We start from the raw sequence: 27,744 nt of genomic DNA, 5'->3' as shown, positions 1-27,744 counted from the left end.
TTATGAAAGAGGAGATTAATTTGTTCTATTACCCAGAGTAGGAAAGGTTGTGATGATTACTAGATATGGGGAGATGATCGGAAGGGTCTATATACTGTGAAAAGTGGGTACAAATTGTTGTTTTCTTCTTGTTATAGGGGTAAACTGGTTGTTGATTTGGAATCTGAAGGTCCCTACTAAAGTAAGAAATTTTCTGTGGCGGACTCTTTCATCTTTTCTCTCAACTATATTGGCACTACAACGTGGTCGGGTGGATGTTTCTGTGTGGTGCCCTGTATGTTGTCATGAACCTGAGGATGAGTTTCATGCCTTGGTCTCTTGCCCATTTGCTCGTAGCGTTTGGAGTCTTACTTCTCTGGGTAGATTCTTGGAATCATCTTGTTCTTTTCGAGATTGATGGCCGAATCATTGGTTTTATATTGTACTGGTGTGGATTTAAAATTGGTGGCAGTAATATTGTGGAGTATTTGGCTTATAGAAATTATGTAGTTTGGAATGAGAAGTATAAATCAGCAGTTTAAACTTTTAAATTGAAGTTGGAAATGCGTATTCAGTGGATGTCGGCAAACAAGAGGGATGTAAGAAAAACGTGACACATAGCGTGTATAAATTGAAATTGGCGCAAGAAAATTAAGTTACGTACACGAATCTTCTTTTGAAATTCATGCTCCCAAATTTTCTCGTTGATGGTATGAGATGCCTATAAATAACAACGATTGAGGTCCCTAAGCACACACACCTCATAAGAAATATACATCATCTATCGAGAGGGTGGAGTGCTTAGAAGGCTTCAACCGAAAGGAAATCAGAGAATTTCAAAGTTTTCAATGGCCGGAGGTAATACTCGATCTATTTCCCCATATAGTTTTCATGTATACGCAAAACATGATTTTGAGAAAAATATCTAACATTTGGTATCAGAGCCAGCGTGATACCTCTGCCTTGAAAATATTTTTTTTTTCAGATCAAAACTTTAAGAAATTTTTTGGAAGTTTTACGTAAAAATTTTGAAACTTGAAGTTGAAATTGAATAAAATAACATTAAGAAACTTACTTGAGAATTTTTGTTCTCGGTTAAACATTGAATTCTTCTTCGAAATCTCAAATTTTCAAAAATTTGCTTCCTGAAATTTTTATGAAATGAGAGTAAAAGTTTCGAACTAAATGTTCAGAAAGCTTGAAGAAGACGAGAATTCATTCGTTCTGAATTGTGATAAGTGAATTTAATATCCAATGAAATGATCATGGCCCATGTGAATAAAGCAATTTTACACAATCACGTGAAGTGGCTGCAGAGCATTGATGAGAATGCATTATTTCGTCTATAATTATTTAAAATAATAATAATAATAATAATAAAGTATTATTATTATTTTATTATTATTAAATAAATTGATTTGGAAATAAATTTTAATATTTCCAAATTCAGTACAATTTTCAATACAAGTTTAGAAATTATTTTTTGCTTGTTAGATATAATGTCAAATATTATGGATAAAGTTTGATATGTACATGCAAATTTAATATTATACTTGCATTTATTTTGAAGTTTTTTTTTAAATGCAAATTATATTGAAAAATATTTTGGAAAAACAATATTCACATTGTGTTCATATTAAATTATATTAAGTTGTTTATAATTTGAAATTAACATATCAAGTAAGATGTGAATATAATATTATAAAATATTTCAGATATTCACAAATGAACAAATAATCCTCACTTTATCACTACTCTGATAAAAGAGAAAAACTGATGGGAAACATATTTGTTCATATTAAGCAAAAATGTGAATATAAAGTTATTTAATGAAAAATTTTGGCTAATAAAGATTCACATAAATGTGAATAATTAAGTTGAATAATAATTATAAGGTGACGTAAGAAAACATGATCCGAGGGAGTTCTTCATAGATCGGTTTAAATTGCCTTGACTAGCCACTGGTCTCCCTGAGGAATGTTGCTCTGTCTAGGAGTTAGGTATTTAAAGGGCCTTAGCCCTACCTATCTTTCCTGAGAGCACTCTTGGAAAGTGTTGATTGCGAAATAATTATTATATAAAGCATTAAGTAAAGCCAAAATTTTGTCCGGTGAACCGTATAATTTTAAATAATTAAGGAATAGCCACAACATCCTTAATTATGAAAAATTATGCATTAAGTGGATTTGGATCACATAATGAACATCAATTGTAATTAATTATATAGACATAATAAATTTTACCCCATATGGATTTTTATTATATTTATATAACTAATTAGGTTAAAATATCAAAATATATATTTTTTAATTTATCCACAGGAGTTAAGGAAAATTCATTTTGATAGTTTTATCATAAAGTTATAGAAAAAAAATCTTATTGAATTAAAATTTTAGCCCACATGCAAATTTTATGTCATTAGATTTTTAAAACATGAATTACATTGGTAAAACATGATATTGTCTCAAAATTTTAAGCATATTATATTTTGTGCAGTTGTGCAACCTGCGAGTTTTTCTGATATGAAATGTGACATTCCCGATCTAAAAGGCGATAATTATAAAATTTTGAAAAAAAGAATTCTTCTTCAATTGGGGTGGATGGATATTGATTATACTATACGGAAAGACGAACCATCTGCTATTACTGAAAACAACATTCCGGATGATGTTGATCTTTATGAAAAATGGGAGCGATCTAATCGACTCTGTGTAATGTTCATAAAGACCAAAATCTCTGCTGGTATGCGTGGTTCTGTCGATCAGCATAATAATGTCAAAGAATTACTAAAGGCTATTGATGAACAGTTTCAGTCTTCAGATAAGGCACTTGCCAGTACCCTAATTATGGAATTCTCTTCATTAACGCTCACCAGTGTGAGAGGTGTGCGAGAGCACATCATGAAAATGCGGGACATAGCGGCTCGGCTCAAGACACTTGAAGTGGAAATGTTTGAGGCTTTTCTTGTGCACTACATTTTATGCACTCTTCCACAGCAATATGGACCTTTCAAAATTTCCTACAATACACATAAGGATAAATTGTCGATTAATGAATTAATGACCATGTGTGTTCAAGAGGAAGGAAGGTTGTTGATGAAAACGAGTGATAATGTATTTATGACTACACAAGAAAAGTATAAGAAGCAAGCCAAAATCAAAGGAAAAGGGAAAGGAATAATTCCACCCCAACCTGACATTAAGAAAGAATCCAAGTGTTTCTTCTGTAAAAAGACGAGACACATTAAGAAGGATTGCAATAAATTTAAGGACTCGCTTGAAAAGAAAGGTATTCCTACTTCATTTGTCTGTTATGAATCTAATATGGTTGATATAATTTATAACACATGGTGGATTGATTCTGGTTCTACAATCCATGTTACAAATACCTTGCAGGGTATGCAAAACCTAAGGAAGCCAATAGAAAATGAGCGGAGCATCTATTCAGGAAACAAGATGTCTTCGCATGTGGAGGCTATTGGGACTTGCTGCCTAGTGTTGAATAGTGGTTATATTTTAAAATTGGAAAAGACTTTTTATATTCCTAGTTTTTCTAGGAATTTAATTTCAGTATCAAAACTTGTACATTTTGGTTATTCCTTTCAGTTTTTGGATAAATCAATAAATTTTTTTTATAAATCAAATCTTATTGGAAATGGTACAATGGTTGATGGTCTTTTCTCTATTTCTTTACAAAATAATAACACCACTATGCATGTTCAAGGAGGTATTAAAAGATGTGTTATAAATGAATATTCCTCTATATTGTGACACAGGAGATTGAGACATATCTTCATAGAGAGGATTAAAAGATTAGTGAATGATGGAGTACTTAGTACTTTAGATTTTACTGATTTTGAGATTTGTGTGGACTGCATTAAGGGAAAGCAGACCAATAAGTCTAAAAAGGGTGTCAAGAGGAGTACAGAAATATTAGAAATCATACATTCAGATATTTGTTGTCCAGATATGGACATGCAAAGTCCGAAATACTTCATCTCTTTCATTGATGATTACTCACGATACATGTATATCTACATGCTTCATAACAAAAACGAAGCACTAGAAGCCTTTAAGGTTTTTAAGGCTGAAGTGAAAAAGTAATGTGGATAACATATTAAGATTGTGAGAACTGATAGAGGTGGAGAATATTATGGTAGATACACTGAGAATGGACAAGCACCTGGTCCGTTTGCGAAGTTTCTCCAGGAACATGGGATTGTTGCCCAATATACTATGCCTGGTTCTCCTGACCAGAATGGCGTAGCTGAGAGGAGAAACCGAACATTATTGGACATGGTGAGGAGCATGTTTAGTAGCTCTAAACTTCCTAAATCCTTGTGGACTGAAGCTCTTAAGACAGCTGTGTATATATTAAACCGAGTTCCAACTAAGGCTGTTCCAAAGACGCCATTTGAATTATTTAAAGGTTGGAAGGCGAGTTTGCAACATATACGCGTTTGGGGTTGTCCTTCAGAAATAAGAGTTTACAACCCACATGAAAAGAAACTGGACCCAAGAACTATAAGTGGATATTTCATTGGGTATGCTGAAAAATCCAAAGGGTACAGATTCTATTGTCCATCTCACAGCACTAGAATTGTGGAATCACGAAATGCAAATTTTCTTGAAAATGACTTGATTAGTGGGAGTGATCATGACATAGGTTTTTGAAAATGATCACATTAATGAACAACCCTCTTATTCAAATGACAGATTGGTCGTTATTCACACCCCTTCAAGATCAAATGGGTGTTAGGCAACCGATTACCTGAAGTTCCACAAATCGCTGATGAAAATCCAGTAGATCAAGTTGTTAATGAAGAACAACAAGAAATTGTTGATCAACCAAACAACCTTAGAAGATATACTAGAATAAGAAGATCAGCAATATCTAGTGATTATATTGTGTATTTACAAGAATCAGACTTTAACATTGGAGCCGAAAATGATCCTGAAACGTTTTCACAAGCCATGAGTTGTAATGAGTCAAAACTATGGTTTAATGCTATGAAAGAAGAGATGAATTCTATGGCAGTTAATGGAGTCTGGGATCTTGTTCAGTTGCCTGATGGTGTAAAAGCCATTGGATGTAAATGGGTCTTCAAAACAAAAAAAGACTCATTAGGCAACATTGAAAGGTATAAAGCAAGACTTGTTGCTAAAGGATTCACTCAACAGGAAGGAATCGACTACAAGGAGACTTTTTCTCCTGTATCTAAGAAAGATTCTCTTCGTATCATTCTAGCATTAGTTGCACATTTTGACTTAGATTTACAACAAATGGATGTGAAAACGGCTTTTCTCAATGGAGAACTAGAGGAAGAGGTTTATATGAAACAACCTGAAGGATTCTTCTCTAGTAATGGTGAGCAATTGGTTTGTAAGCTTTAGAAATCTATATATGGATTGAAACAAGCTTCCCGTCAATGGTATTTGAAATTTCATGATATTATCTCTTCATTTGGATTCGTTGAGAACCCCATGGATCAATGTATATACCAGAAGGTCAGTGGGAGCAAGATTTGTTTCCTTATTCTATATGTGGATGATATATTACTTGCAACCAATGATAAGGGTCTGTTATATGAGGTGAAACAATTCCTCTCTAAGAACTTTGATATGAAGGATATGGGTGATGCATCTTATGTCATTGGCATTAAGATACATAGAGACAGAATTCGAGGTATTCTAGGTCTGTCTCAAGAAACCTATATAAACAAAGTGTTAGAGAGATATCGGATGAAAGATTGTTCACCAAGTATAGCTCATGTTGTGAAAGGTGATAAATTCAATTTGAGCCAATGCCCAAAGAATGATCTAGAGCGGGAACAAATGAAAAACATTCCTTATGCTTCTGCTGTCGGAAGCTTGATGTATGCTCAGGTTTGCACTAGACCTGACATTGCATTTATTGTTGGGATGTTGGGAAGATATCAGAGTAATCCAGGTTTAGATCACTGGAAAGCTGCAAAGAAAGTCATGAGGTACCTTCAAGGGACCAAAGATTATATGCTTATGTTCAGACGAACTGAGAATTTGGAAGTAATTGGCTACTCTGATTCAGACTACGCTGGCTGCATCGATTCAAGAAAATCCACTTCAGGATATATTTTCATGCTAGCTGGTGGAGGTGTATCTTGGAGAAGTGCAAAGCAGACATTGACTGCTTCCACTATGGAAGCTGAGTTCGTAGCTTGTTTTGAGGCAACCTCACATGGTGTATGGTTGAAGAGTTTCATTTCAGGGCTTAGAATTATGGATTCTATATCTAGGCCATTAAGAATATATTGTGACAATTCAGCTGCTGTTTTTATGGCTAAAAATAACAAAAGTGGTAGTCGAAGCAAGCACATCGACATTAAGTATTTAGCCATAAGAGAACGTGTTAAAGATAAGAAGTTACTTATCGAGCACATTAGCACTGAATTGATGATTGCAGATCCTTTGACTAAAGGCATGCCACCATTGAAATTTAAGGATCATACAGAAAGAATGAGACTTGGTTCCTTTATGTAATTTTGTTGTAAAAACAAATTTAATGAAACTATGATGTGATATTTTCTCATATTTGTTGTGCACACATTCAGTTATTCGAGAAATATCGATAAAGTTGGACCTCGAATAAACATAGGGTTTATTCATTAAGATATTTGAGAGATATAATACATTGTGATACATGGAAGATAATAATCGCTTTTAGATAACCTATCGCCATGATTCATGTATTTTATTTTCTCCTATGGTAAATGAGATATATGTGTCAAGTGGGAGAATGTAAGAAAAACGTGACACATAGCGTGTATAAATTGAAATTGGCGCAAGAAAATTAAGTTACGTACACGAATCTTCTTTTGAAATTCATGCTCCCAAATTTTCTCGTTGATGGTATGAGATGCCTATAAATAGCAACGATTGAGGTCCCTAAGCACACACACCTTATAAGAAATATACACCATCTATCGAGAGGGTGGAGTGCTTAGAGAAGGCTTCAACCGAAAGAAAATCAGAGAATTTCAAAGTTTTCAATGGCCGGAGGTAATACTCGATCTATTTCTGCATATAGTTTTCATGTATACGTAAAACATGATTTTGAGAAAAATATCTAAGAAGGGACAGTACTACCTCTCCTCAGACGAGAGGGCGGAATATTGTAAATGCACTTTGGAACAAACCACTTGGATTTGGCTGCATTGTTCGGGATCATCACGGGTTAGTAAAAGTTGTTGTACATGGTTGTCTTCTTGGAACTTATTCTTCGACAATGGCAGAAGTTTTATGTATTCGAGAAGCTTTGAGTTGGCTTAAGGATCTAAACTTCTGGAATGTTTTGGTTGAATCACATGCACTTATTTTATAAATTCTAACAATCCGACGAGTAATGTTTCTAGTCTTGGTTTGATTTTCGAAGATTGTAGAGTCTTAGCGTTGGAAACACAATCTTCTGTTTTTATTTTGTTTGTAGATCAACGAATCATGCGACTCATTCTTTGGCTAAAGTGGCCGCTTCAATGATCAGTTGTGATGGCAGGATTATACTTTCGCTTTCGTTAATTTTTTATGTTATTGACAAATAGTAATGAATTTCTCATTTTGATTTTAAAAAAATGTTCTTGGAACATAGGCATTTTCTTATTTGTATTTCGATGCATCTCTACAGTGTACGTAGGACCGACTGCTTATCGCTTTACCAAAAGCTATAGCTAGTGGTAATGATGCAGCTCAAATCTTTTAAACCGCACAGCAGCTTAAGCATCACGGTTCGATCGCTCTTCAAACAGGGACAATTATTGCTCCCAACAATCCTCATCCCAATAATTGCACTTCTTGTAATCAATGGAAATCGAACCCGTGATCTTGGCTCTGATACCAATTGTAGGATCGAGCGCTTACCGCTTTACCAAAAGCTATAGCTAGTGGTAATGTTGCAACTCAAATCTTTTAAACCGCATAACAGCTCAAACATCACGGTTCGATCGCTCTTCAAGCAGAGATAATTATTGCTCGCAACATACAGTAAACAAATTACAAGATAGATTTATTGATTATTTTAGAAATCAAACCTTTGCCTACACACTAAAACTAATTGCAAAAAATCTATTTTAATAATTTAGTTCTAACAGGGATAACATCCTAATACGATTACGGGTGAAATCCCATGTTTTAAGGAATTAAAAATATTCAAAAATCAAAGGATTTCCTAATCTACATGATAATAATTATTACTTAAGCTGAATTTGTTTTATAATTAAATTTACTAAGTGTTTGCAATAAATTATTATTTTAAGAAGTGATTAAATTTATAGATCATGAAGAAATGTAAAAAAATAAAAGTGGGCAATGTTTGAAAATAAAGATGAAAAGATAAAATGAGAAGTCATTTGTTCTAATAAACTTATTTGATATTTATGATTACATATAATAATAATTTCTCCATAATATAAAAGGAAATCTACATTTAATTTCTGCAAAGTGTTCTCTAAAACTCGGAAACATGTATGGAACAAGGCCACGATATATCTCTGTATTTAATGAAGTATTTTAACTAATTACAACACATCCAAAATCAACATAACAAACAATTAGATTAATTCATATATGAAAATATTAAAGAATAAACGATATTTACATATATGAAAAAAATTAAAGAATTAATTCTTGATGGCTTTTCAATATATATACATTCCTATTGCATCAACTTTCTCAATGATCTTGGCAAATTTCCTTGATCACCAATGTTCTAGCCCGATTAATCGTAACAAGGCAGAGGTAAACGTGCTCTTCAAGCTCCTCCACCTGTTTCTTGAACCCTAATTCACTCTTTTTAAGCTCCTTCAACACTTCAAAAGAAAGCCTATCTCCCCTCTTCTCCAAACAGAACTGAATCATCGTCTTGTCGTGTTCAATCTCATCTTGAAGTCGAACAACTAGTCGACTCATTGTGTCGAAATCTCGGTTCAAGATATATGCACCCTTAGCTGCTACATCAAGCAGCCCCAAAGTTCTTGTCAAAGATCCATACTTCAAGAATCGAAAGTACTTTACGATCTTTTTCTTCAGCCCTTTTATAGGAAAACTCAAGAGTGCAGGCCCCATTAGTAAAGCTGTGAGAGTGTGTACTGCTAAAAACATGGCTGCTGCAGCAACTAAACCACAGGCTACTGTCGCGCAAACCCCAGAAGCCTTGTTAAAAAATTTAATCAGTTTGATTTTTCTTGCCACCCTTTTCCTCTTAGACTTCAAATGTTGTACAACAGATGAATGTTTCTCACGAATGTGATTAAAATCTTGCTTGCTCATATAGGAGAAGGGGTTTTTTAGAATAGCACAAGAATGCAGCTCAGGTACGATGAAGCTCAACTGCTCGGAGGAGTAGTGGGTAATGGAATCCATAACTTGATTGATGAACCTATAATCAGCTTGAATTTCGCTCAAGAATTCGAGAAGTTGGCTGCAGAATTTTGAGGCTTCGGCACTTATATCAAAGTAACTTAACAGAAGGGATTTAAGGTCACATGATGATTTGGTTGAAACAAAGGCTGATTCAAGAACTTGTGTAATTGTTTCTTGGCCAGGTAGAAGGATTTCTTTGAAACCGCCATGGAAGATATTTTTCGGTGATGAAGATGGATTGTTTACGAAAACTTGAACTTTTAAGAAGAAATCAACGTAGGATTTGGTTCTTACCGCACAAAGATATTCCTCGTTAACACTAACGAGGGTTTTACCAGATTCTTTAATTTTCTTCTTGTCTGCAAAAAATGATTATAAATTTTGTCAATCGGACGTTTAGGAGATATTTAACAAACATCATAGCTTATAAAATCTCCCTTTATATTTGAAGTGTGTTGACAGGGAAAGATATTTGGGTAGACTAAATTGAAGAGTGACACATGAATAAATCAAATCAACTAAAGACACAAAAAGATACAGGTGATCGGGTTGATTAAAAGAAACTATTCGACCATGATATTGAACTCACTTAACTTGTAACATCGAACAAAATAAATGTTGGACTTATAAAGGCTTATTGGGCTTGTTCTTTGAATGAGAAATTGGACAAGGCCTAGTAGATGGCAAGTGGAAAATGTCCCACATTGGAAAATGAACATAGCATTGGTGAGTTTATATAGTGTTACACTTTATGGAGGTGTAACAATGATTGGTCAAGAGGCTCTCTCTCGCGCACACAGGCGCAGGTTGTTCCGTTGTATCCTGAGAAACAGACGTCCAAGTTCATCCTCGAAGCACGCCGGAGGGGACGAATCTGTTTTAAGGAGGACACTGTACTGTATTACATACAGGCCTCGGTTTGCTTTACTTTTGCATTGTGCTCCTGTTTAGTTCGTGATACTAGCTCGTTGTTTTTTGTGTCTCTCTCTGTTTGTGCATACATTTTGTGTAACAATCTTAAAACAGAATTACTTATAACGAGTTTTGTTTCAGATATGGCTACTGAAACTAACGTGCAAAGGGAAACTGTTCATGTTGTCCCTCCTCAAGTTGTCCCTCATGGTACCCCACGTGCTGCTGCGGTCGCTGTTCCAGCAAGTCACGGTGAAAAACCCGAGAAGTTTACTGGTGTGGACTTCAAAAGGTGGCAGCAGAAGATGCTGTTTTATTTGACGATGCTGAACTTGGCCAGATTCCTCACTGAGGATGCTCCTAAACTCAACGAGGGTGAGGGAGATGTTGAATCTGTTAGTGCGGTTGAGGCATGGAATCATTCTGATTTCTTATGCCGAAACTATGTACTAAACGGATTGGCAGATTCGCTCTACAACGTGTTTTGCGAAAAGAAAACGGCTAAAGAGCTGTGGGAATCCCTAGACAGAAAGTACAAAATCGAGGATGCCGGGGCCAAGAAGTTTCTTGTTGGTCGCTTTCTGGACTTTAAAATGGTGGATTCAAAGCCGGTTATCAGTCAAGTTCAAGAACTACAAGTGATTCTTCACGAGATTCACGGTGAGGGGATGACTTTGAGCGAATCATTCCAAGTGGCTGCTATTGTTGAGAAACTACCACCAGCTTGGAAGGATTTCAAGAATTACTTGAAGCACAAACGAAAGGAGATGAATGTTGAAGAGCTCATTGTTCGACTTCGTATTGAGGAAGACAACAAGAGTTCGGAAAGAAGATTGTTCTCTCCTGTTGCTGCTAAGGCAAATGTTGTCGAGCATGGTCAAAGCTCGAAAAAGAGACCATTCTCCTCCTCCAACAGAAAGTTGAACATGGGACCCAAAGGAGGCGTGTCAAAGAAGAAGTTCTCGGGAAAATGCTATAATTGTGATGGCATGGGTCACAAGGCATCTGATTGTAAGAAGCCGAAGAGAAACCGAGAGACGAATGTAGTAGAGAACATATCTCAAGAGGTTTCGAATATGAATCTCTGTGCTGTAATATCAGAGGTTAATCTGATGGGTTCGAATCCAAGGGAGTGGTGGATCGACACGGGTGCCACTCGCCATGTTTGCTCGGATAAGGAGATGTTTGCAACTCTTGAGGAATCTGAGAATGGGGAAAAGCTGTTCATGGGAAATTCCGCCACTTCTGAAATCAAGGGTCAAGGAAAAGTTGTCCTAAAGATGACATCGGAAAAAGAACTGACTTTGAACAATGTGTTGTATGTACCTAACATCCGCAAGAACTTGGTGTCCGGGTCGCTTCTTAACAAGCATGGTTTCCGCATTGTGTTTGAGTCAGATAAGGTGGTTTTGTCTAAAAGTGGAATGTTTGTTGGCAAAGGTTATGTTTGTAATGGTTTGTTCAAACTAAATGTAATGGCTATTAAGCCCGTGATGAATAAAGTTAATACTTTTGCTTATTTGCTTGAGTCTTCTTGTTCATGGCATGGTAGACTTGGACACGTTAATTACGATACAATTCGTAGACTAATTAACATGAAAAGTATTCCTGCATTCCAAATTGATAAACAACACAAATGTGAAACTTGTGTTGAGGCAAAACTAACAAGATCATCTTTTCGAACTATTGAACGAAATAGTGAACCACTTGATATAATTCACAGTGATGTATGTGATTTAAAAGGTGTACAAACTCGTGGTGGAAATAAATACTTCATTACTTTTGTTGACGATAGCACAAAATTTTGTTATGTGTATCTCCTCAAAAGTAAGGATGAAGCTATTGACAAATTTATCCAATATAAGAGTGAAGTTGAGAATCAACTTAGCAAGAAAATTAAGGTGTTAAGAAGTGATCGTGGAGGTGAATATGAATCACTGTTTGCTGAGTTTTGTGCTCAACATGGTATCAAACACGAAATAACTGCATCTTATTCTCCTCAGCAAAATGGCATTGCAGAGAGAAAGAATCGCACATTGAAGGAAATGATGAATGCGTTGTTATTAAGTTCTGGTTTACCACAGAACTTGTGGGGGGAAGCTGTTCTAACAGCTAATTACCTTTTAAATAAGGTACCCCGAAAGAAGTTAGATAAAAGTCCATATGAGTTATGGAAAGGTAGAAGTCCTTCCTTTCAATATCTGCGAGTGTGGGGGTGTCTTGCCAAAGTAGCAGTACCCACTCCAAAGAAGGTAAAGATAGGACCAAAAACTGTTGATTGCATTTTCATTGGATATGCTCAAAACAGTAGCGCTTATCGTTTTCTTGTACACGAATCTCAAATACCTGATATTCCCAAGAATACGATAATGGAATCAAGAAATGCTTCGTTTTTTGAACACATGTTTCCATGCAAATCTAAGAAAGAACCAAGTTCATCCAAAAGATTATATGAAACAATGGATGAAGAACAAGAGCTTGATCAAGACATTGAACCTAGACGTAGCAAGAGAGCTAGGGCTGAGAAATCCTTTGGTCCGGATTTCATCACATTCATAATGGAAAGTGAACCTCAAAACTTCAAGGAAGCAATTAGTTCATCTGAGGGACCTCTATGGAAAGAGGCTATCAATTCCGAAATGGAATCCATTTTACAAAACCATACGTGGGAATTAGTAGATCTTCCTCCGGGAAGCAAACCACTAGGCTGTAAATGGGTTTTCAAAAGGAAAATGAAATCAGATGGAACCATAGATAAGTATAAAGCCAGATTGGTAATTAAAGGTTACCATCAACGTGAAGGGCTTGATTACTTTGACACATATTCTCCTGTATCGAGAATAACCTCTATTCGTGTGATGCTTGCGATTGCCGCATTGCGGAATCTTGAAGTACACCAAATGGACGTAAAGACAGCCTTTCAAATGGAGATTTAGAAGAGGAAATTTACATGGAACAACCTGAGGGATTTTCTGCGACTGGGCAAGAAAATAAGGTATGTAAATTGGTGAAGTCTCTGTATGGCTTAAAACAAGCACCAAAGCAATGGCACGAAAAATTTGATAAGGCCATGATGGAAAGTGGATTTAAATTCAGTGAATGTGACAAATGTGTATACATAAAGAACACTGAAATGGGATATGTCATTTTATGTCTTTACGTAGATGACATACTTATCATTGGAAGTAATGATAAGATGATCAAATCCACCAAGAAGTTATTGAACTCAAGATTTGACATGAAAGATTTGGGCTTAGCCGATGTAATCCTTGGAATTAAAATCCATAGAACGTCAGAAGGGCTAATCCTAAGTCAGTCACATTATGTTGACAAAATACTTGAGAAATTCAATAACAATGACTCTGCATTAGCTAGAACCCCGATAGATACCAGTCAGCATCTATCAAAGAATCGAGGTGAAAGTATGTCTCAATTAGAATACTCTCGAGTCATTGGAAGTCTGATGTACTTAATGAGTTGTACAAGACCAGACATAGCCTATGCAGTAAGCAAATTGAGTAGATTCACGAGTAATCCAGGAGTTGAACACTGGAAAGCAATTATCAGATTGCTAAGATACTTAAGGTACACTCGTGATCATGGGCTGCACTATACAAGATATCCTGCTGTTATTGAAGGATACAGTGATGCGAATTGGATATCTGATATGAAAGATTCAAAATCTACAAGTGGATTTATATTCACTTTAGGAGGTGCAGCAATTGCGTGGAAGTCTTCTAAACAAACTGTAATAGCCAGATCCACGATGGAATCTGAGTTCATAGCCCTTGACAAGTGTGGTGAAGAGGCTGAATGGCTGCGTCATTTTTTAGAAGATGTTCCAGGATGGGAAAAACCTGTGCCGGCTATATGCATACATTGTGACAGCCAATCTGCGATTGGTAGGGCACAAAATAATATGTATAATGGTAAGTCTAGGCATATACGTCGTAGACATAATACCATTAGACAACTACTCTCAACTGGAGTTATCTCTGTTGACTATGTAAAGTCAAAGGATAATATAGCGGATCCGCTAACCAAAGGGTTAAACAGAGAGTTAGTTGCGAAAATGTCAAGGGGAATGGGGCTCAAGCCTATAGAATAAATTGGTGTGAAGGAAAACTCAACCTACGCTGACTGGAGATCCCAAGAACTAGGTTCAATGGGACAACCTAATCGCACTAATTTGGAGAATCACTGTGGGGGTTATCCCTAGTCCATTCCTACTATGAAACAGTGAATGTTGAGGATAAGCTTACGGCTTTTAATGATTCTGACGAGAAGCAATATAGAATCACCTATGTGAGAGAGAAGTGGGGCCGCTTCGAAAGAATTGCAGGGCTCAATTCTAGACCCTCTTGCAGAACCAGGAATGTGTTCATGGCCAAACCGAACACAATCATGAGAACTGAATAGTATTAGGAAGAGTCTTGTGTGAAATATATCTTAACTCACACAAACGGCTGTACAGTTCAAAGACATCATGTCTACTGTCAACCAGTGAATTATTATGCTTTCACAAGGGAATGTTCAAAGGGTAATACCTACCTATCCTATGCAAGATTCAACTGTTGAACTTTATCACGAAAATCGTTGAATATCTTTCAATTTTCATTCATGTGGGGGATTGTTGGACTTATAAAGGCTTATTGGGCTTGTTATTTGAATGAGAAATTGGACAAGGCCTGGTAGATGGCAAGTGGAAAATGTCCCACATTGGAAAATGAACATAGCATTGGTGAGTTTATATAGTGTTACACTTTATGGAGGTGTAACAATGATTGGTCAAGAGGCTCTCTCTCGCGCGCACAGGCGCAGGGGGGGTGCAAATCATGGGCCCGATTTGCAGTGGAAAAAGGCTTGACTTGTGTGCAAGCGTACGAGCGCGACCTGGGTGCGTCGAATGTCGGACCGATCAAGGCAAAATTTCCCACCAAGGTTCACCTGGCTTTTGCTATTTTTATTTTCGAAAATTGGAATTATGGACCAAGACCTTTGGTATTTCCGCTGACCCTTGGTGTTGTAACTGAAATGACCTTTGGTGCTCCAGCTGCTGACTTTTGGTGCTCCAGCTGCTGGCCTTTGGCCTTTCAGATGGCCAGCCGTAACTGTCCATATGAGTGCCTATAAATAGAGGCAGCCTCGAGTCTTTCAGGAAATACCAACACACTCTCCTACTTTCTGTTATTTCGACGCTTTGCTAGTTCTGTTGTCTCGGCTGCTGCTCCTTCCACCGGCTGCTGCTCTTTTCTCGTTCTGTCTCGTGATAAAGTTCAGGTACATTTCAGTTCGCCTTTTACTGCTGGTTGTTCCATTGTATCCTGGGAAACAGACGTCCAAGTTCATCCTCGAAGCACGCCGGAGGGGACGAATCTGTTTTAAGGACACTGTATTACATACAGGCCTCGGTTTGCTTTACTTTTGCATTGTGCTCATGTTTAGTTCGTGATACTAGCTCGCTGTTTTTTGTGTCCCTCTCTGTTTGTGCATACATTTTGTGTAACAATAAACTCGTCGGTTTCGGCAAAAATCATGTATCTATCATTATCATAACTATGAAAAGCTGACCTTTCTTCCCGATCACTGAATTTTTAATCGTTCCCACATCCTGTGTGATTCTTGGTTGCAGGATATGAAGAAGCAGCTTCAAATCCGATGAAGAAAAGAGTGAAATAGTACGAAGAAGAACCGTAATCATGCCATAGTAATCATCTGGAAACAATAATATTTATATCCTAAGTTACCTTTAAAATCAGCCAGTATTTAATGGGCGCAGCTAAAAGTTTGTAATAGTTCACGTCATCATCTATTTTGGATAAATCAAGTTGCATCTCATCTATTTATATATGGGTTTGAAACAGAGAGAATCAGAGAGAATCTTGTGGAAGATGTTTACTAGGATAATGGCTGCTGTTTATGTCTATCCTCGTCTCAGCTTCATGCACAATATATGCATGACTTCAATTAAATTCTTATACTATACATTTAAGAGTTTAAGCAAATATTAACTCTATCGATATTACTTTCATGCATGCATACCACTACACAATTATATATGTGTGTGTCTATATATATATATACCAGAAAAAGTTAATAAGCTAAGTTGAAATCATGATTATAGAATAGCATTTATATATATATGTGCTCTTATATTGTAGAAAAATGCAGAGAGTATAAAGAAATAATTTACTATACATATATCCAAAAGAAGAGAGGGTAAACTTTTACTATTTTGGGCTAAGTAAACCCCCAAAAAATGATGAGATTCATGCATGATTGGGTAAGTTAATGTTAAGGATGTTGATCACTAAGAAAAGTTGGCAAATACACGTGAAAAGTCTTCCAACAAATCCCACGTATTTCGGTTATCAACCCACGTAAATAATTGCCTGCATTTTGATATTTATACGTTTATTTTCCACGTGGAATTCTTAATATCGAGACATGTGTATAATATTACTTCATTCAAGAAACCCTCGACCACTTATTACAAGCTACCGAATGTTGCCCTAACGTGGAGGCTTCTTTTTGGGGTGATGAGCTTAACCAAATGCATGCACATCTCATCTTCCATTCACTAATTGTGCATACTTATTTTAAATTTTTAAGCCATTTTTATTATAACTAATTATTTGTAATCATTTCAAGTTAATTACGAGAAAAATGAATTAGAAATTGTGGTGACTCAAATATCTCGTATACATAGTGAGATTTTATGATTTTGTTTTTTTAAAAAAAAAAAAATTGACCGCTGTTTTTCACTTTAATTTCTATTTTGAAACACGGGCGCATAGCGACACACATATATATGAGAGGTGGTAGTATATAGATGAGAGGTGGTAGTTGGTTTCTACGTCAATTTTCCAAATCTAGTGTGGAAAAATCCATGAAAATATCCAAATAATTTGCTCCAAACAAATGCTTTTAAATAGAGTAAAAATCATTTTTGTGTATGAACTATTTATAAATTGTCAAATTGGTATATGAACATTTAAAATGGCTCCATTGATATATGATGAAGTTAAAAATTCAATTTTACCCTTAACATTGATAGTTTTTAGTGTAGGTCTCTTGTGAGACTGTCTCGCATATCAATATCCGTGAGACAGTTCGACCGATCTATACTTCATGGAAAAAAATAATTTTGACATAAAAATAATATTTTTTTATTTTTCGAGTTGGATAGCATACATGACTCACACAATTGACTCGTGAGAGTTTTTGTGTTGTTTTTTAGTTCAACTATTATTATTAAATTCACAAGGATACACATTTTATTTTTTAAGGTTATTTTATTTATTTAAATTGTAAAAATGAATGTATATTTATTTAAAAATTATATATTATTAAATAATCTTTTACTCTTTGTATAAAAAAGTTAGAATTATCAATTAATAAAAATCAATATCAATTTATAAATTATATACTTAAATATATTAGACTTTTAAAATATTTATAAGCATATAATAAAATTATTTTTTCTCTATGTGTCTATATTTAATTATAATAATTATATATTAATAAAACTACAACTCAATAAATGAATCTTAAAATTTTAATATACTAATAAAAATTTAAGATGTAATATTTTTTATTTATAATCAAATTAATTAAAGTAAAATAAAAAAATGAAATCTACTAGAATTGCCTAAATAAAAAATGAAAATCACACAAACTCAGACAACCACTGAAGTTCACACGTGGTCGGTTTATTTCTAATATATTTGTCTTTCATAATCTAAAACTTTCACGTTGAACATTTTTCAGTTAATTATCAACAGAACGATGATTAGGCTTATTTTGACCGTCCAAAAATAATACCTCTAGTCTCCTACGACAATATATTAATTTTATTATATTTTTATCAATATATATATAACCTTAAATAAAAAACTAATAATCAATTTGTTAAAAAAAAGGGAGATTGAATGTTTTAAGAAACTAAACATGGACTTCGATTCTTGCAAACTGCAATCAAATGATTTGAAATTCGATAGAATAGTGGAGTTCATCGACGACCCCAATGGGCCGTGAAATCCACGCATTATCATATAAACTCTTGTGACCCCAAATCACTTAAGACCGTTGGATCTAATCTTAGGAAGAGAGAGCCACGAATCCACAAATGACAACTAACTATTGGTGATCAAAAGTGGATCAGAATTATTAGTAGGAATAAAAGATTGATGCCCTTTTGTTAGAAATTTTTTATATAACCAAACAAATCGATAGTTTATAGTTTCTTACATCTACTAATCTACCTCTTCAATTCTTTTGATGAATTTGCCTGTTATTGGCATTATCTTACTATATTTGGATTTATAAAAATTCATGTGAGACGATCTCATAGGTTAATTTCATAATACATATATTATATTTGGGTCATTCATTAAAATATATTATTTTTATTGTAAATATGTATATAGTTGACTTGTTTGTCGAATAAAAATATGTGAGACTACGTTATAAGAAAACTACTGTTTTATAATTCGAAATTTATGCCAATTTACATACATAAGCACTCGATTATTTTTATTTTATTTTATAAAATAAACACTTCACGAAGAAGATTTCCTATGTGATTTAAATAATATAAATTCCATTGGTTCAAATTTTTTTAATAGCGTTGGCGATTTTGATTATCTATGTTGGTAACTTCAATTTTAGTCATTTAAACTATCAAATTTGATAATTTTAGTTATTTTTTGTTGGAATTGTTGATGTGTTACCGCACATATCAACGTTATGTCGGAGCCAGTGTAAGCGGTGCAATAGGTATCACATCTATATCGCAGAAGAAAAATGACTAAAGTTGCACATATAACAAATATAACGAACTAAAACTGAAATATAACAATATAAAATATCGAAATTACAAATAAAAAATATATAAAATTGATATTACAGTTTTAACGGGAAATTGGCCTTCAGTCCCCAGCCGTCGATTTTTTTTGTGTTCAGTCCCTGGGTACTTTTTTAGTACCACATTTCCACATAAAGTGTACCACATTTCCACATGAAGTGTATCATATTTTGTATGACATAGTACCACAATTTTGTGGGTAGGGAGTTAATTGGGGATTTTTCACCAACTTCCCCTTTTTTTAACACATGTTCCCTATATTTATGCGTTTTAAATTAAATTTTAAAAATTTGTTCTGATCCATTGGATTTGTGAGCCGCAATCCAAAGCCCACTTACCTCACCGATAAGATGGGCTGGGCTTCGAAAAATATCGATCAAAGTCGCAGTAATTAAGTGCGACTTCAGTTTAGTGGAACGGAAATGAAGCCACGCGCACAGCACGCAATCATGCCCTTACTGTGTCAGAATTACAAAACCTGAAGAAACTGTATATCCTCCACTGCATATAATCCCCAAATGTTCGCAAAACCCTAGGTTCAATCGTTACAAATTTTATCCACTACTATACTACACCACTCGCATTTTAGATTACTAGGATTTCGGAAAAGGTGTTGGGATCAAACTCAAATTTGTAATTTATCCAATTGTTCGATTATTGAAATGGCGTCGTCGAAGCTTATGGCTTCTTCGGCTTCTGGAAAATCTGATCTTAAGCGGAAGCTGTCCGCGTGCTCTTCTACTTCTGGTGCTATAGATTTTCTTAGAACTGACTGCACCAGCAATTCTCACGATAATTTAGTTCCCTTGGATGGGTTTTTGAGAAATGCATACGGGGAAAGGAATCCGAGTCCTGATCAAGATCATCGCCGTTCTGTTGGTGAGGCAGAGAGTTGTACTGGTACTATGTTGAATGCAGAGATCACTCTTTTGGATGCTGTTGGAGCTGTGTCTCGGATTAGCGATGGAGAAGAGGAACGGAAGTTGGTGAGGAAAACAGCGGAGGAAGTTTGGAGAGAGATTTTGGCTGGGAAAAAGAGTGGGCAGCAGCCAAAGGAGGAGATGATGACTTTAGAGGATTTTTTGGAAGCTGCGGCAAAGGAGGAGGAGAAGGAGACGGCGGCGGACGTTAAAGAGGAGAAGTTGGGCGGGGAGATATATGCTTCCAAGAATTCTGGAGTTTCGGGAATAGGTATAGGGGTAGGATTGGATGTTGGGGGGTTGGGAGGTGGAAGAGGGAGACGGAGTCTGAGCTTGTTGGAGCCCTTGGATAAGGTGGCACAGCAAAGGCAAAGAAGGATGATTAAGAATAGGGAGAGTGCCGCCAGATCAAGGGAGCGGAAGCAGGTAGAAGTTTCTTCTTTACGATTGCTGCTCGTTTTGATTGGTTTGACTTTTGTGTTTGTTTTCTGTTTTTAAATATTTTGGGTGTTGGATTTTTGCGTATATTCAGGCTTATCAAGTTGAATTGGAGTCAATGGCAGTGAAGCTAGAGGAAGAAAATGAGCGGCTACTTATAGAAAAGGTAACTCAATGAGCTTTTCTTGCATAAATTTCCAGCTCGTGGAGTATCATAATGACATTTTTGTGTCTCTAACTCGTCTTGTTTTTATTCTTGGCTAACAAATTAATTTACTGGCATTTATGCTTGCTTACTGTGTTTACTGTCCAGCATGGTTTGCTTAGCTTTTATTTGGTCGCAGAAAGACTAAAGCTAAAAAGTTCATTTGTCCGCACATCCCCATGTTTTAGGACCAACCTTCAATCCTAAGGATTTTGAGTATATGCTTTTTAGAAAGTTACACCATCGGCGAGTGAAATGGCATTCGAAGTGTTGATGCCATGACACACCATCAATCTCGTGTACTACAATATTATTCTGGGGAAACTATCAACCATATTTGGCTCTTACTCGGTGGATTGGTGCATCTTGTATTTTTTTTATTTAAAACATTCTACATTTATTTGGTATGAACTTACTATATAAAAGATCATCCTTGGCCTTTATGGTACTCTGTTGATTTTTTTTAAAGAGCTGGTGATTTTCCTGATCAAATGTCTTTCCTAGGGATAAAATATGCTCCAAGGACTTGATTCTTAGCAAAACATTCCTGGGAGTACGAATGTTCATTAACCAATCTATATTTTTGAGATAATCAACTTTTTTAGTTTTCTTTTATATTTACCGCTCTTTCAGGGAATCGGGGTTTATCCTTTCACTATTTTTTAGTTAATTGTTACTTGGATTTAAGATATGTTTGTTAGAAAAGGCTTGTAAAATATACTATTTTCTGCATCTCTTGACCTTTTGCACTGCTGAAATATTTTCATCATGTCAGTGGTCGTCCTTTCATCTCTGTGTTATTTAACAGTAGTATGGCTCTTCTATGTGTCTTGGGATATTTAGTGTCAGTGGCGTTTATTTTTTACTTCTTTTTGTAAAATTTATTGTAGATCAATATTGTTTGCACTTACTTCTTTAACTTCAAAAATTTTGTTTCTATGAATTTCCCTGTATCAGGAGAAGCTGACAAAGAAGCGGCTCAAGCAGGTACCAAATTTATTCTGTAAATATTTCATTGGATATGATAGCGTTCTTATAATTTATTTTACTGAGAACCACGAGATCTACTCTAGATGTTAACTAGATGCACACTCTTTCATATTTACGTGTAATTTCAGAATGGGTTGCATGTGATTTAAAATATGATATAATACTACATTAAATTGTAGCTCTTGCTTTACTGCCATCTCAGGAAAATCTAAGTTAAGGTCAAGGGTTTAAGCTATTTGCATATGGACATTTTGTTTCTCACTTTGGCTTCACATGCAGCGGGCACTCATTTTTAAGTTTGTAATAATTGTCTCTCTTTCAGCTCGTGGACAATGTGATCCCTGTAGTAGAGAAGCAAAAACCACCACGTGTCTTGCGGAGAGTTCGCTCCATGTCGTGGTAACGATCCATTTCCCTCACTGGACATAAACCTGAACTTGAATGCTGCCTTCCTGAAGTCACTATCAAATTAGCAATTTTAGTACAATTCGATAGTTCTGGCAATTGTTAAACTCTAAGAGCAGCAGACAGTATTGGTTCTTGCTGTAAAGTGAAATAGCTATAGGATTATATATTTGATCTGTGCATGAAAAATAAGCAGAGACCAAGAAACTCACTATCTACGTACATACAACGTAAATCTGTTAGTCTCTGTACTAATATGTAGTGGGGGATCTGAGAGACTGACTTGATGTATTGTTCTTGTATTATTTATACCATGTTTTTTGTGTCTGTATTCATTCATTTTGTTTATTTTGTTACATTTAGCTTTGAAATGAAACCACAACATTTTGGTGGCAGTTAGGGTTACACGAACTTCTGCCCTCCTGCACTGCCATGAGATACATAACGCCCCAATTCTGTGTCCCGCAACGCAGATACGACACAATATTGATACAAAAGTCTGTGATTTTCAAAAACATTGGATACTACATAATACATTATTTATGGTATTTCAAAAAACTTGAGATTCACAAGAAATAGATATTACATCGATCAATTTAGGATATTTCACTGGGAAAATATGGTGATCGGTCTTGTTTCATCATGAGCATGGCTTCGCAGAAAAACAACGGTGGCACCAATGCCACACCAAGAGTTGTAGGTATTCTACTTATTATATCAACTAAAAGCAAGCAAAAAGTCGAGCATTGATAGACGACAACTTCGCCGCTTAATTTCACTAAAACTTGCCCCGTAATTTCACTAAGGAAAGATGAAGAGCATAGCATCATGATATCGGAAAGTTTGGGCTTCTATTATTTCTTTACATAGTGATTTCTTGTTATAGATGAATAACACGTCTTATTCTAAGTAAGTTAGCTCGCGGCAACATCGTTTCTTTTTTCCAAGGAAACCAAGAATCATACAAAGTCTACAGATTACATCGACTTGTGTATCAGTTATGAGAATTTGCTCGCCCAATTGAGTTAAGACCCTCGACCCTGCCACGCACAATCCTATGGAACACTTCCCTAACCTGGCGTTCCAATGGATCCAATCCCTCCTTCATCGCTTCATACGCAACTCCTAAATCTTGTACTATTTGCCTCACTTCATTTTCCTTTTCCTCACCCAACGGGAACGTGACAGAATCAGTTAACTCATTCATGTTTCTTGCACGTTTCTCGATCTCATGAATCTCCTTCAACAATCCACAAGCATTTCTCCGGTCCCGTTTCTTTGATTCCTCCAATATTCTCTCGTGGAGAGAGTGAATCGGGATGGCCCAAAGATACTGCCTCACTACAGTAAAATGTGTTTGAAGGCCACGATCTTGACAGGGGATCGAGGCCACAAGAGCCCACATCACAAATAGAAGAACACAGTTCATTGTAAAAACAGCCACATTTAGTCCATTGGTGGATATCACTTCATTCGCCCTCGGAGCCACCAAATTGCTGCCAATGGCTTGCAGCTGCCTAGCGGCAGACCAAGTCCTTGACACGCTCCACGACAATGACCTGAAATGGCCGACCGACCTTTGTTCCCTCTGCGTGTTACCGCGACCAAAAGACCTATTTCTATGAGGCTAGAGTCGAGTTAGACTCTTGTTCATCCAGCATTCCAATGGCCAAATCAACTAAAGCCTTCTTTGCACGTCGAAATTGGCCTTCACCAATACCCCTCTGCTTATCTAATGCACATAGAATAATCTGCAACTGTTTCTGCCATTGCCTGATCTGCTCAATCCCATCCCGAATAGCGTTACAAACATCCAAAGCCTTTACACTTCTGTCAAAGAAATCTAAAATGAGTTTATCCATATGGGGCATGCTTGAATGGCCCTTCTTGTTGAAAATAATGATTCTAAATTCCTCTTGGCAACAGATGAATGAGTCTAAAAGCTTCAGAATCCATGGAATCGAGAGAAGATCGTTGGAGTTTGCATCCGATAAATCTTGAAACCGTTCATATACTTTTCTTTGAAAGGCCTCCAATTCAGTTTCTTGAACAGTGGCCTCTTGTGTAGACTCCACGGAATGGACCTGATCACGGCGCCTGCTCCAAATGGAGAAGCCAAAGCTTGAAGATGAAGAGGTTTCTTGAAGATATGTACCCACCATCTCTCGGATTAAACAGAAACAGAATTTGAAAAATCAACGAACCTTTTTCTACTTTTGTCAAAAATAGGCTCGGATTTTAAAATTGGGAAATCTTGCAAAGGAGGACAAAAACCTTAGCTGAATCGGAAACAATATACAGAATCGGGTATTCTTGATAAACCATAAGAGAAGCCCGAATATTCCGACAAGATACAAAACCAAACTGGCTGAAAAGTTGGTAATTCAAGAAACCTAATCCTCTTCTTCTTTTTCCATTAAACCTAAAATTTAAACCAAACCCAGATTCAAAACACCCCGAACAATACATGAAAATCATAAGAAACGCATGAAAACAACTTAAAAAGACAGTTTAATTTCGATAACCCTTCTTAACCACAGAAACCGCCCCGATTACGCCATGAAATGTCCCAAGACTCAAACTTGATGTATGAAAAAAAACCCACTCAATTTCTGTAATCAGAATCGGAAAAAAAAAAAGAACCCATGCATCAAAAAATATCTCGATGGAGTGGCGACTGAGAATGATGGAAATGAGAAAGCATTTAATGGAGCTATCAGGAATTTAGGACCGCGTATTAAGGTTTGTTGGACGCGAAAAGTACAATTTCTGCTCAGAAAGTCTAATCACAGAGTTAAAATTTGTCTTTTAACGCGGGATTTGGAAACAAAGGTGGTTGTAATTAAATAATCAGTTATGAAAAGGAGATTTAAAAGGGCAATAAATCCAAAGACAAAAATGGAGGGGGGTGTTTTATTTAGTATTTACACGCCACAGCCACGGACTGCACACGCATTACTTTTTTACTATCGAGCATTCTAGTGTGCATTTTATGGCCATGGCTCCATTTCCCGAACTAATAAGCAACGTACATTTTTTTATGGGACCTATGCATCAAATTAATAATTTGACTTTTTAAAATGATCACATAAATTTTAAATATTTATCTTTTTAAAATTTTTAGCATTGCTGATCGAATTATTCAAGACAGCAGTCTGCGCGACATATGCATCAAATTAATAATTTGACTTTTTAAAATTTTCAGCATTGCTGATTATATTCAAAGAAAGAAAAATAGTTAGAAGTAAATACTAACTTGTCACATAATCAATAACAACTTGTAAATATATAAATAAAATAAAATAAAAATATTTGCCCACGTGGGAAAAGAATTGCAGAACAGTCGTATATTCTTCCCCTATTATTTTGATTTCACAGAGGTTTGACTATGACAAATTCAAGGTTGACGGAGAACTTTCAACATGATTAATTAATAAATGATTCATTTGAGGACAGAGAGGGAGATATCAGTACTGATTTTGGTTGGATACATTTATGAGTAATTTATAAAGCATGCAAGAATCATGCATCCAACCTTGTGAGGTGGGAAGAATTTCTCTGGTTATGAAACCAATTTCAGCGACACGCAACACAAATTATTCCAAGAGACTATACCAATTCCTTTCTCAAACCCCACATATAACGCAAATAATTTAGAATGACAACGATGAAGAAGCTCAAGTTAGAAAATTAAAGGCGCAAAACAAGCTCAAGCTCCAACTCTTCACAAAAATGAGGATTTCCAGCCACCTCTTCATTACCATTCTCCATCAAACGCTTATATATACCCATCATTCCCGGTCACATCGTCCGCCACTTCCGCCGACAGGGGATGAACTCTCCTCATAGCTTATCTGATCCTTGTACCATTTTTTTTCTTCTCATCAGATGTGAAAATTATTTTCCAGTTATTGCTGAGACCGACAGTATTTGATTGAAACGACAATAACTCTCATAAGTTCACATAACCTTAACTTCTCTTGTCTAGATTTTTCATTTATATAAATAAATATCGATCATTGTTAAAATCTCTATACATTTTTAAAATCTCGATCAACACGAGATTTATTCTTAATTAAAATCTCTATACATTTTAAAAAAGTTACAAGTACGAAAGCACCAAAACGTCCATTTATGGTCAACTCTTGGGCTAGCAAAGCCCACTTGAGATATGAAAGTGGGTTGTTTCTTGGGAACACAGCGTCGGGATTCTCTTGGCCCACTTGATTCTATTTACGAATATTCAATCCGGGAAAAGTACAACACCACGTGGTGGGGTTCGGCTCTACCATAAATAATTACAAGGCTTACGTAGTATTATATCTAGATATTTTAAAACTTGTTATTATCTTGCATTTTTCGCATGTGTATTTTTTTATTTTATTTGACACAAAAATATTATAATAAAATCAAAAAGGTGGACAAATTAAAGATCCGCGGTAGCTCGATGATTATACAGCTCGAAGTTTTATATCATTATTTAATATATATAATTTTCATAATTGTATTTTAAATTAAATCAAGTTTTAAAGCTAGCTTGATTAAACGTGTCGCCTTGGCTCTAAGATTTGTAGACATCGCAACAAAATAAAAATGCTTTAATTTTATCATAATGACACATCATTTGTCCACATTTATGTAATATTGTTTGACATTTGACATTTTAAGTTTGTCATATACTATCCGTGTAAGTACTTAGTGAATCTCCATGGATGGACCTCTTGTTAGCAATATTCCAAGTCAAGTGTCACGAGGAATAATCTTAATCAACTGTGTGATTTAGGGGTGTTAAAATTAGACACAACAAACCAACCCAACATGGTTTAACTCGAAAAAATCAGGTTTGGATTTGAGGTTTTCGGATTCGGGTCAGATCGGATTGAACCCGATAGCTGACCCAAAAAAAAATGATCGGGTAAGGTTCGGGTCAACCCGGGTTGACCCGAAAATTTTAATTTTTTTAAAATATATATATAATTAATAAATATTGTCTATATTTTTATATATTATATGTCTGAAAAAATATTTATTGTATATTTATATCATAAACTTTCATAATTTAATATTTATTTTGAATATTTTTTTATTTTTTAAACAATTGTTTATTTGATTTAATAAATATACTTTAATTTTTTATAATTAAATTTTCAAATTTAAATTATATATATGACATAGATTTTGTTATTATGTGTTTAAAATAAAATATTATTTTATGACAATTTTGAATAGCTATTGCTCAACTCGACCTAATCAACCAATCCGAATTGAGACTTTTAACGCGATTCTTGTCAAGTGACATTTGAACTTGCTCGTAAATTCTATAAAAACAACTTGGTGTTTTTGTATGCTATTCTGATTTTTTCTGACGAAATTTTAAATGAAATGTGTTTTTCATGGTGCAAATATACAAATATTAAAACAAAATTCGTGTGCAAATATTTAACATATTGATATTTATCCATTTTTTCATAAATAGTTTTTATATATATTTAGAATGTCATATTTGTTTTTAACAAATAATGCAAAATTTTAAATCAATTTTATAATGAAATAAACGAGCATTAATATGTTATCATCGATTTTTTTTTTTAATTAAAAAAATATCGACGAAGAGTAGAAGAGAATTCCATTTTGGTG

The 27,744-nt window shown here is 35.3% G+C and overlaps 2 protein-coding genes and 1 pseudogene across 4 annotated transcripts; 1 reads left to right on the top strand and 2 right to left on the bottom strand.

Annotated features, from left to right (window-relative positions):
• Window positions 1-8,679: 8,679 nt before the first annotated feature.
• Window positions 8,680-10,374, bottom strand: LOC142547815 (UPF0496 protein At1g20180-like). Its single transcript, XM_075656286.1, has 2 exons — window positions 10,281-10,374; window positions 8,680-9,730 (listed from the first exon to the last, which is right to left on the bottom strand). Exons 1-2 carry the CDS (start codon window positions 10,372-10,374, stop codon window positions 8,682-8,684), a joined length of 1,143 nt encoding a protein of 380 aa, XP_075512401.1. The 3' UTR covers window positions 8,680-8,681.
• Window positions 10,375-19,577: 9,203 nt separating this feature from the next.
• On the top strand, window positions 19,578-22,442 carry LOC142545905 (G-box-binding factor 4-like). 3 transcript variants are annotated; one of them, XR_012820388.1, is made up of 4 exons: window positions 19,578-20,495; window positions 20,602-20,673; window positions 20,901-21,699; window positions 22,025-22,442. XR_012820388.1 is itself a non-coding variant. In XM_075653337.1 (4 exons), exons 1-4 carry the CDS (start codon window positions 19,812-19,814, stop codon window positions 22,103-22,105), a joined length of 867 nt encoding a protein of 288 aa, XP_075509452.1. In that variant the 5' UTR covers window positions 19,581-19,811; the 3' UTR covers window positions 22,106-22,442. The 3 variants fall into 3 exon arrangements, 1 of the variants encoding a protein (XP_075509452.1); XR_012820389.1 differs by having other exon boundaries at window positions 19,579-20,495; window positions 20,852-21,699; XM_075653337.1 differs by having other exon boundaries at window positions 19,581-20,495; window positions 21,670-21,699.
• A 473-nt stretch (window positions 22,443-22,915) lies between these two features.
• Window positions 22,916-24,938, bottom strand: LOC142545904 (protein ROH1D-like; annotated as a pseudogene).
• Window positions 24,939-27,744: the final 2,806 nt, after the last annotated feature.

This window comes from Primulina tabacum, chromosome 5, assembly GCF_025594145.1.
Source record: "Primulina tabacum isolate GXHZ01 chromosome 5, ASM2559414v2, whole genome shotgun sequence".
Lineage (NCBI taxonomy): Eukaryota > Viridiplantae > Streptophyta > Magnoliopsida > Lamiales > Gesneriaceae > Primulina > Primulina tabacum.
The sequence above is the reverse complement of the archived record's forward strand: the minus strand, read 5'-3'. Positions and strand labels throughout refer to the sequence as shown.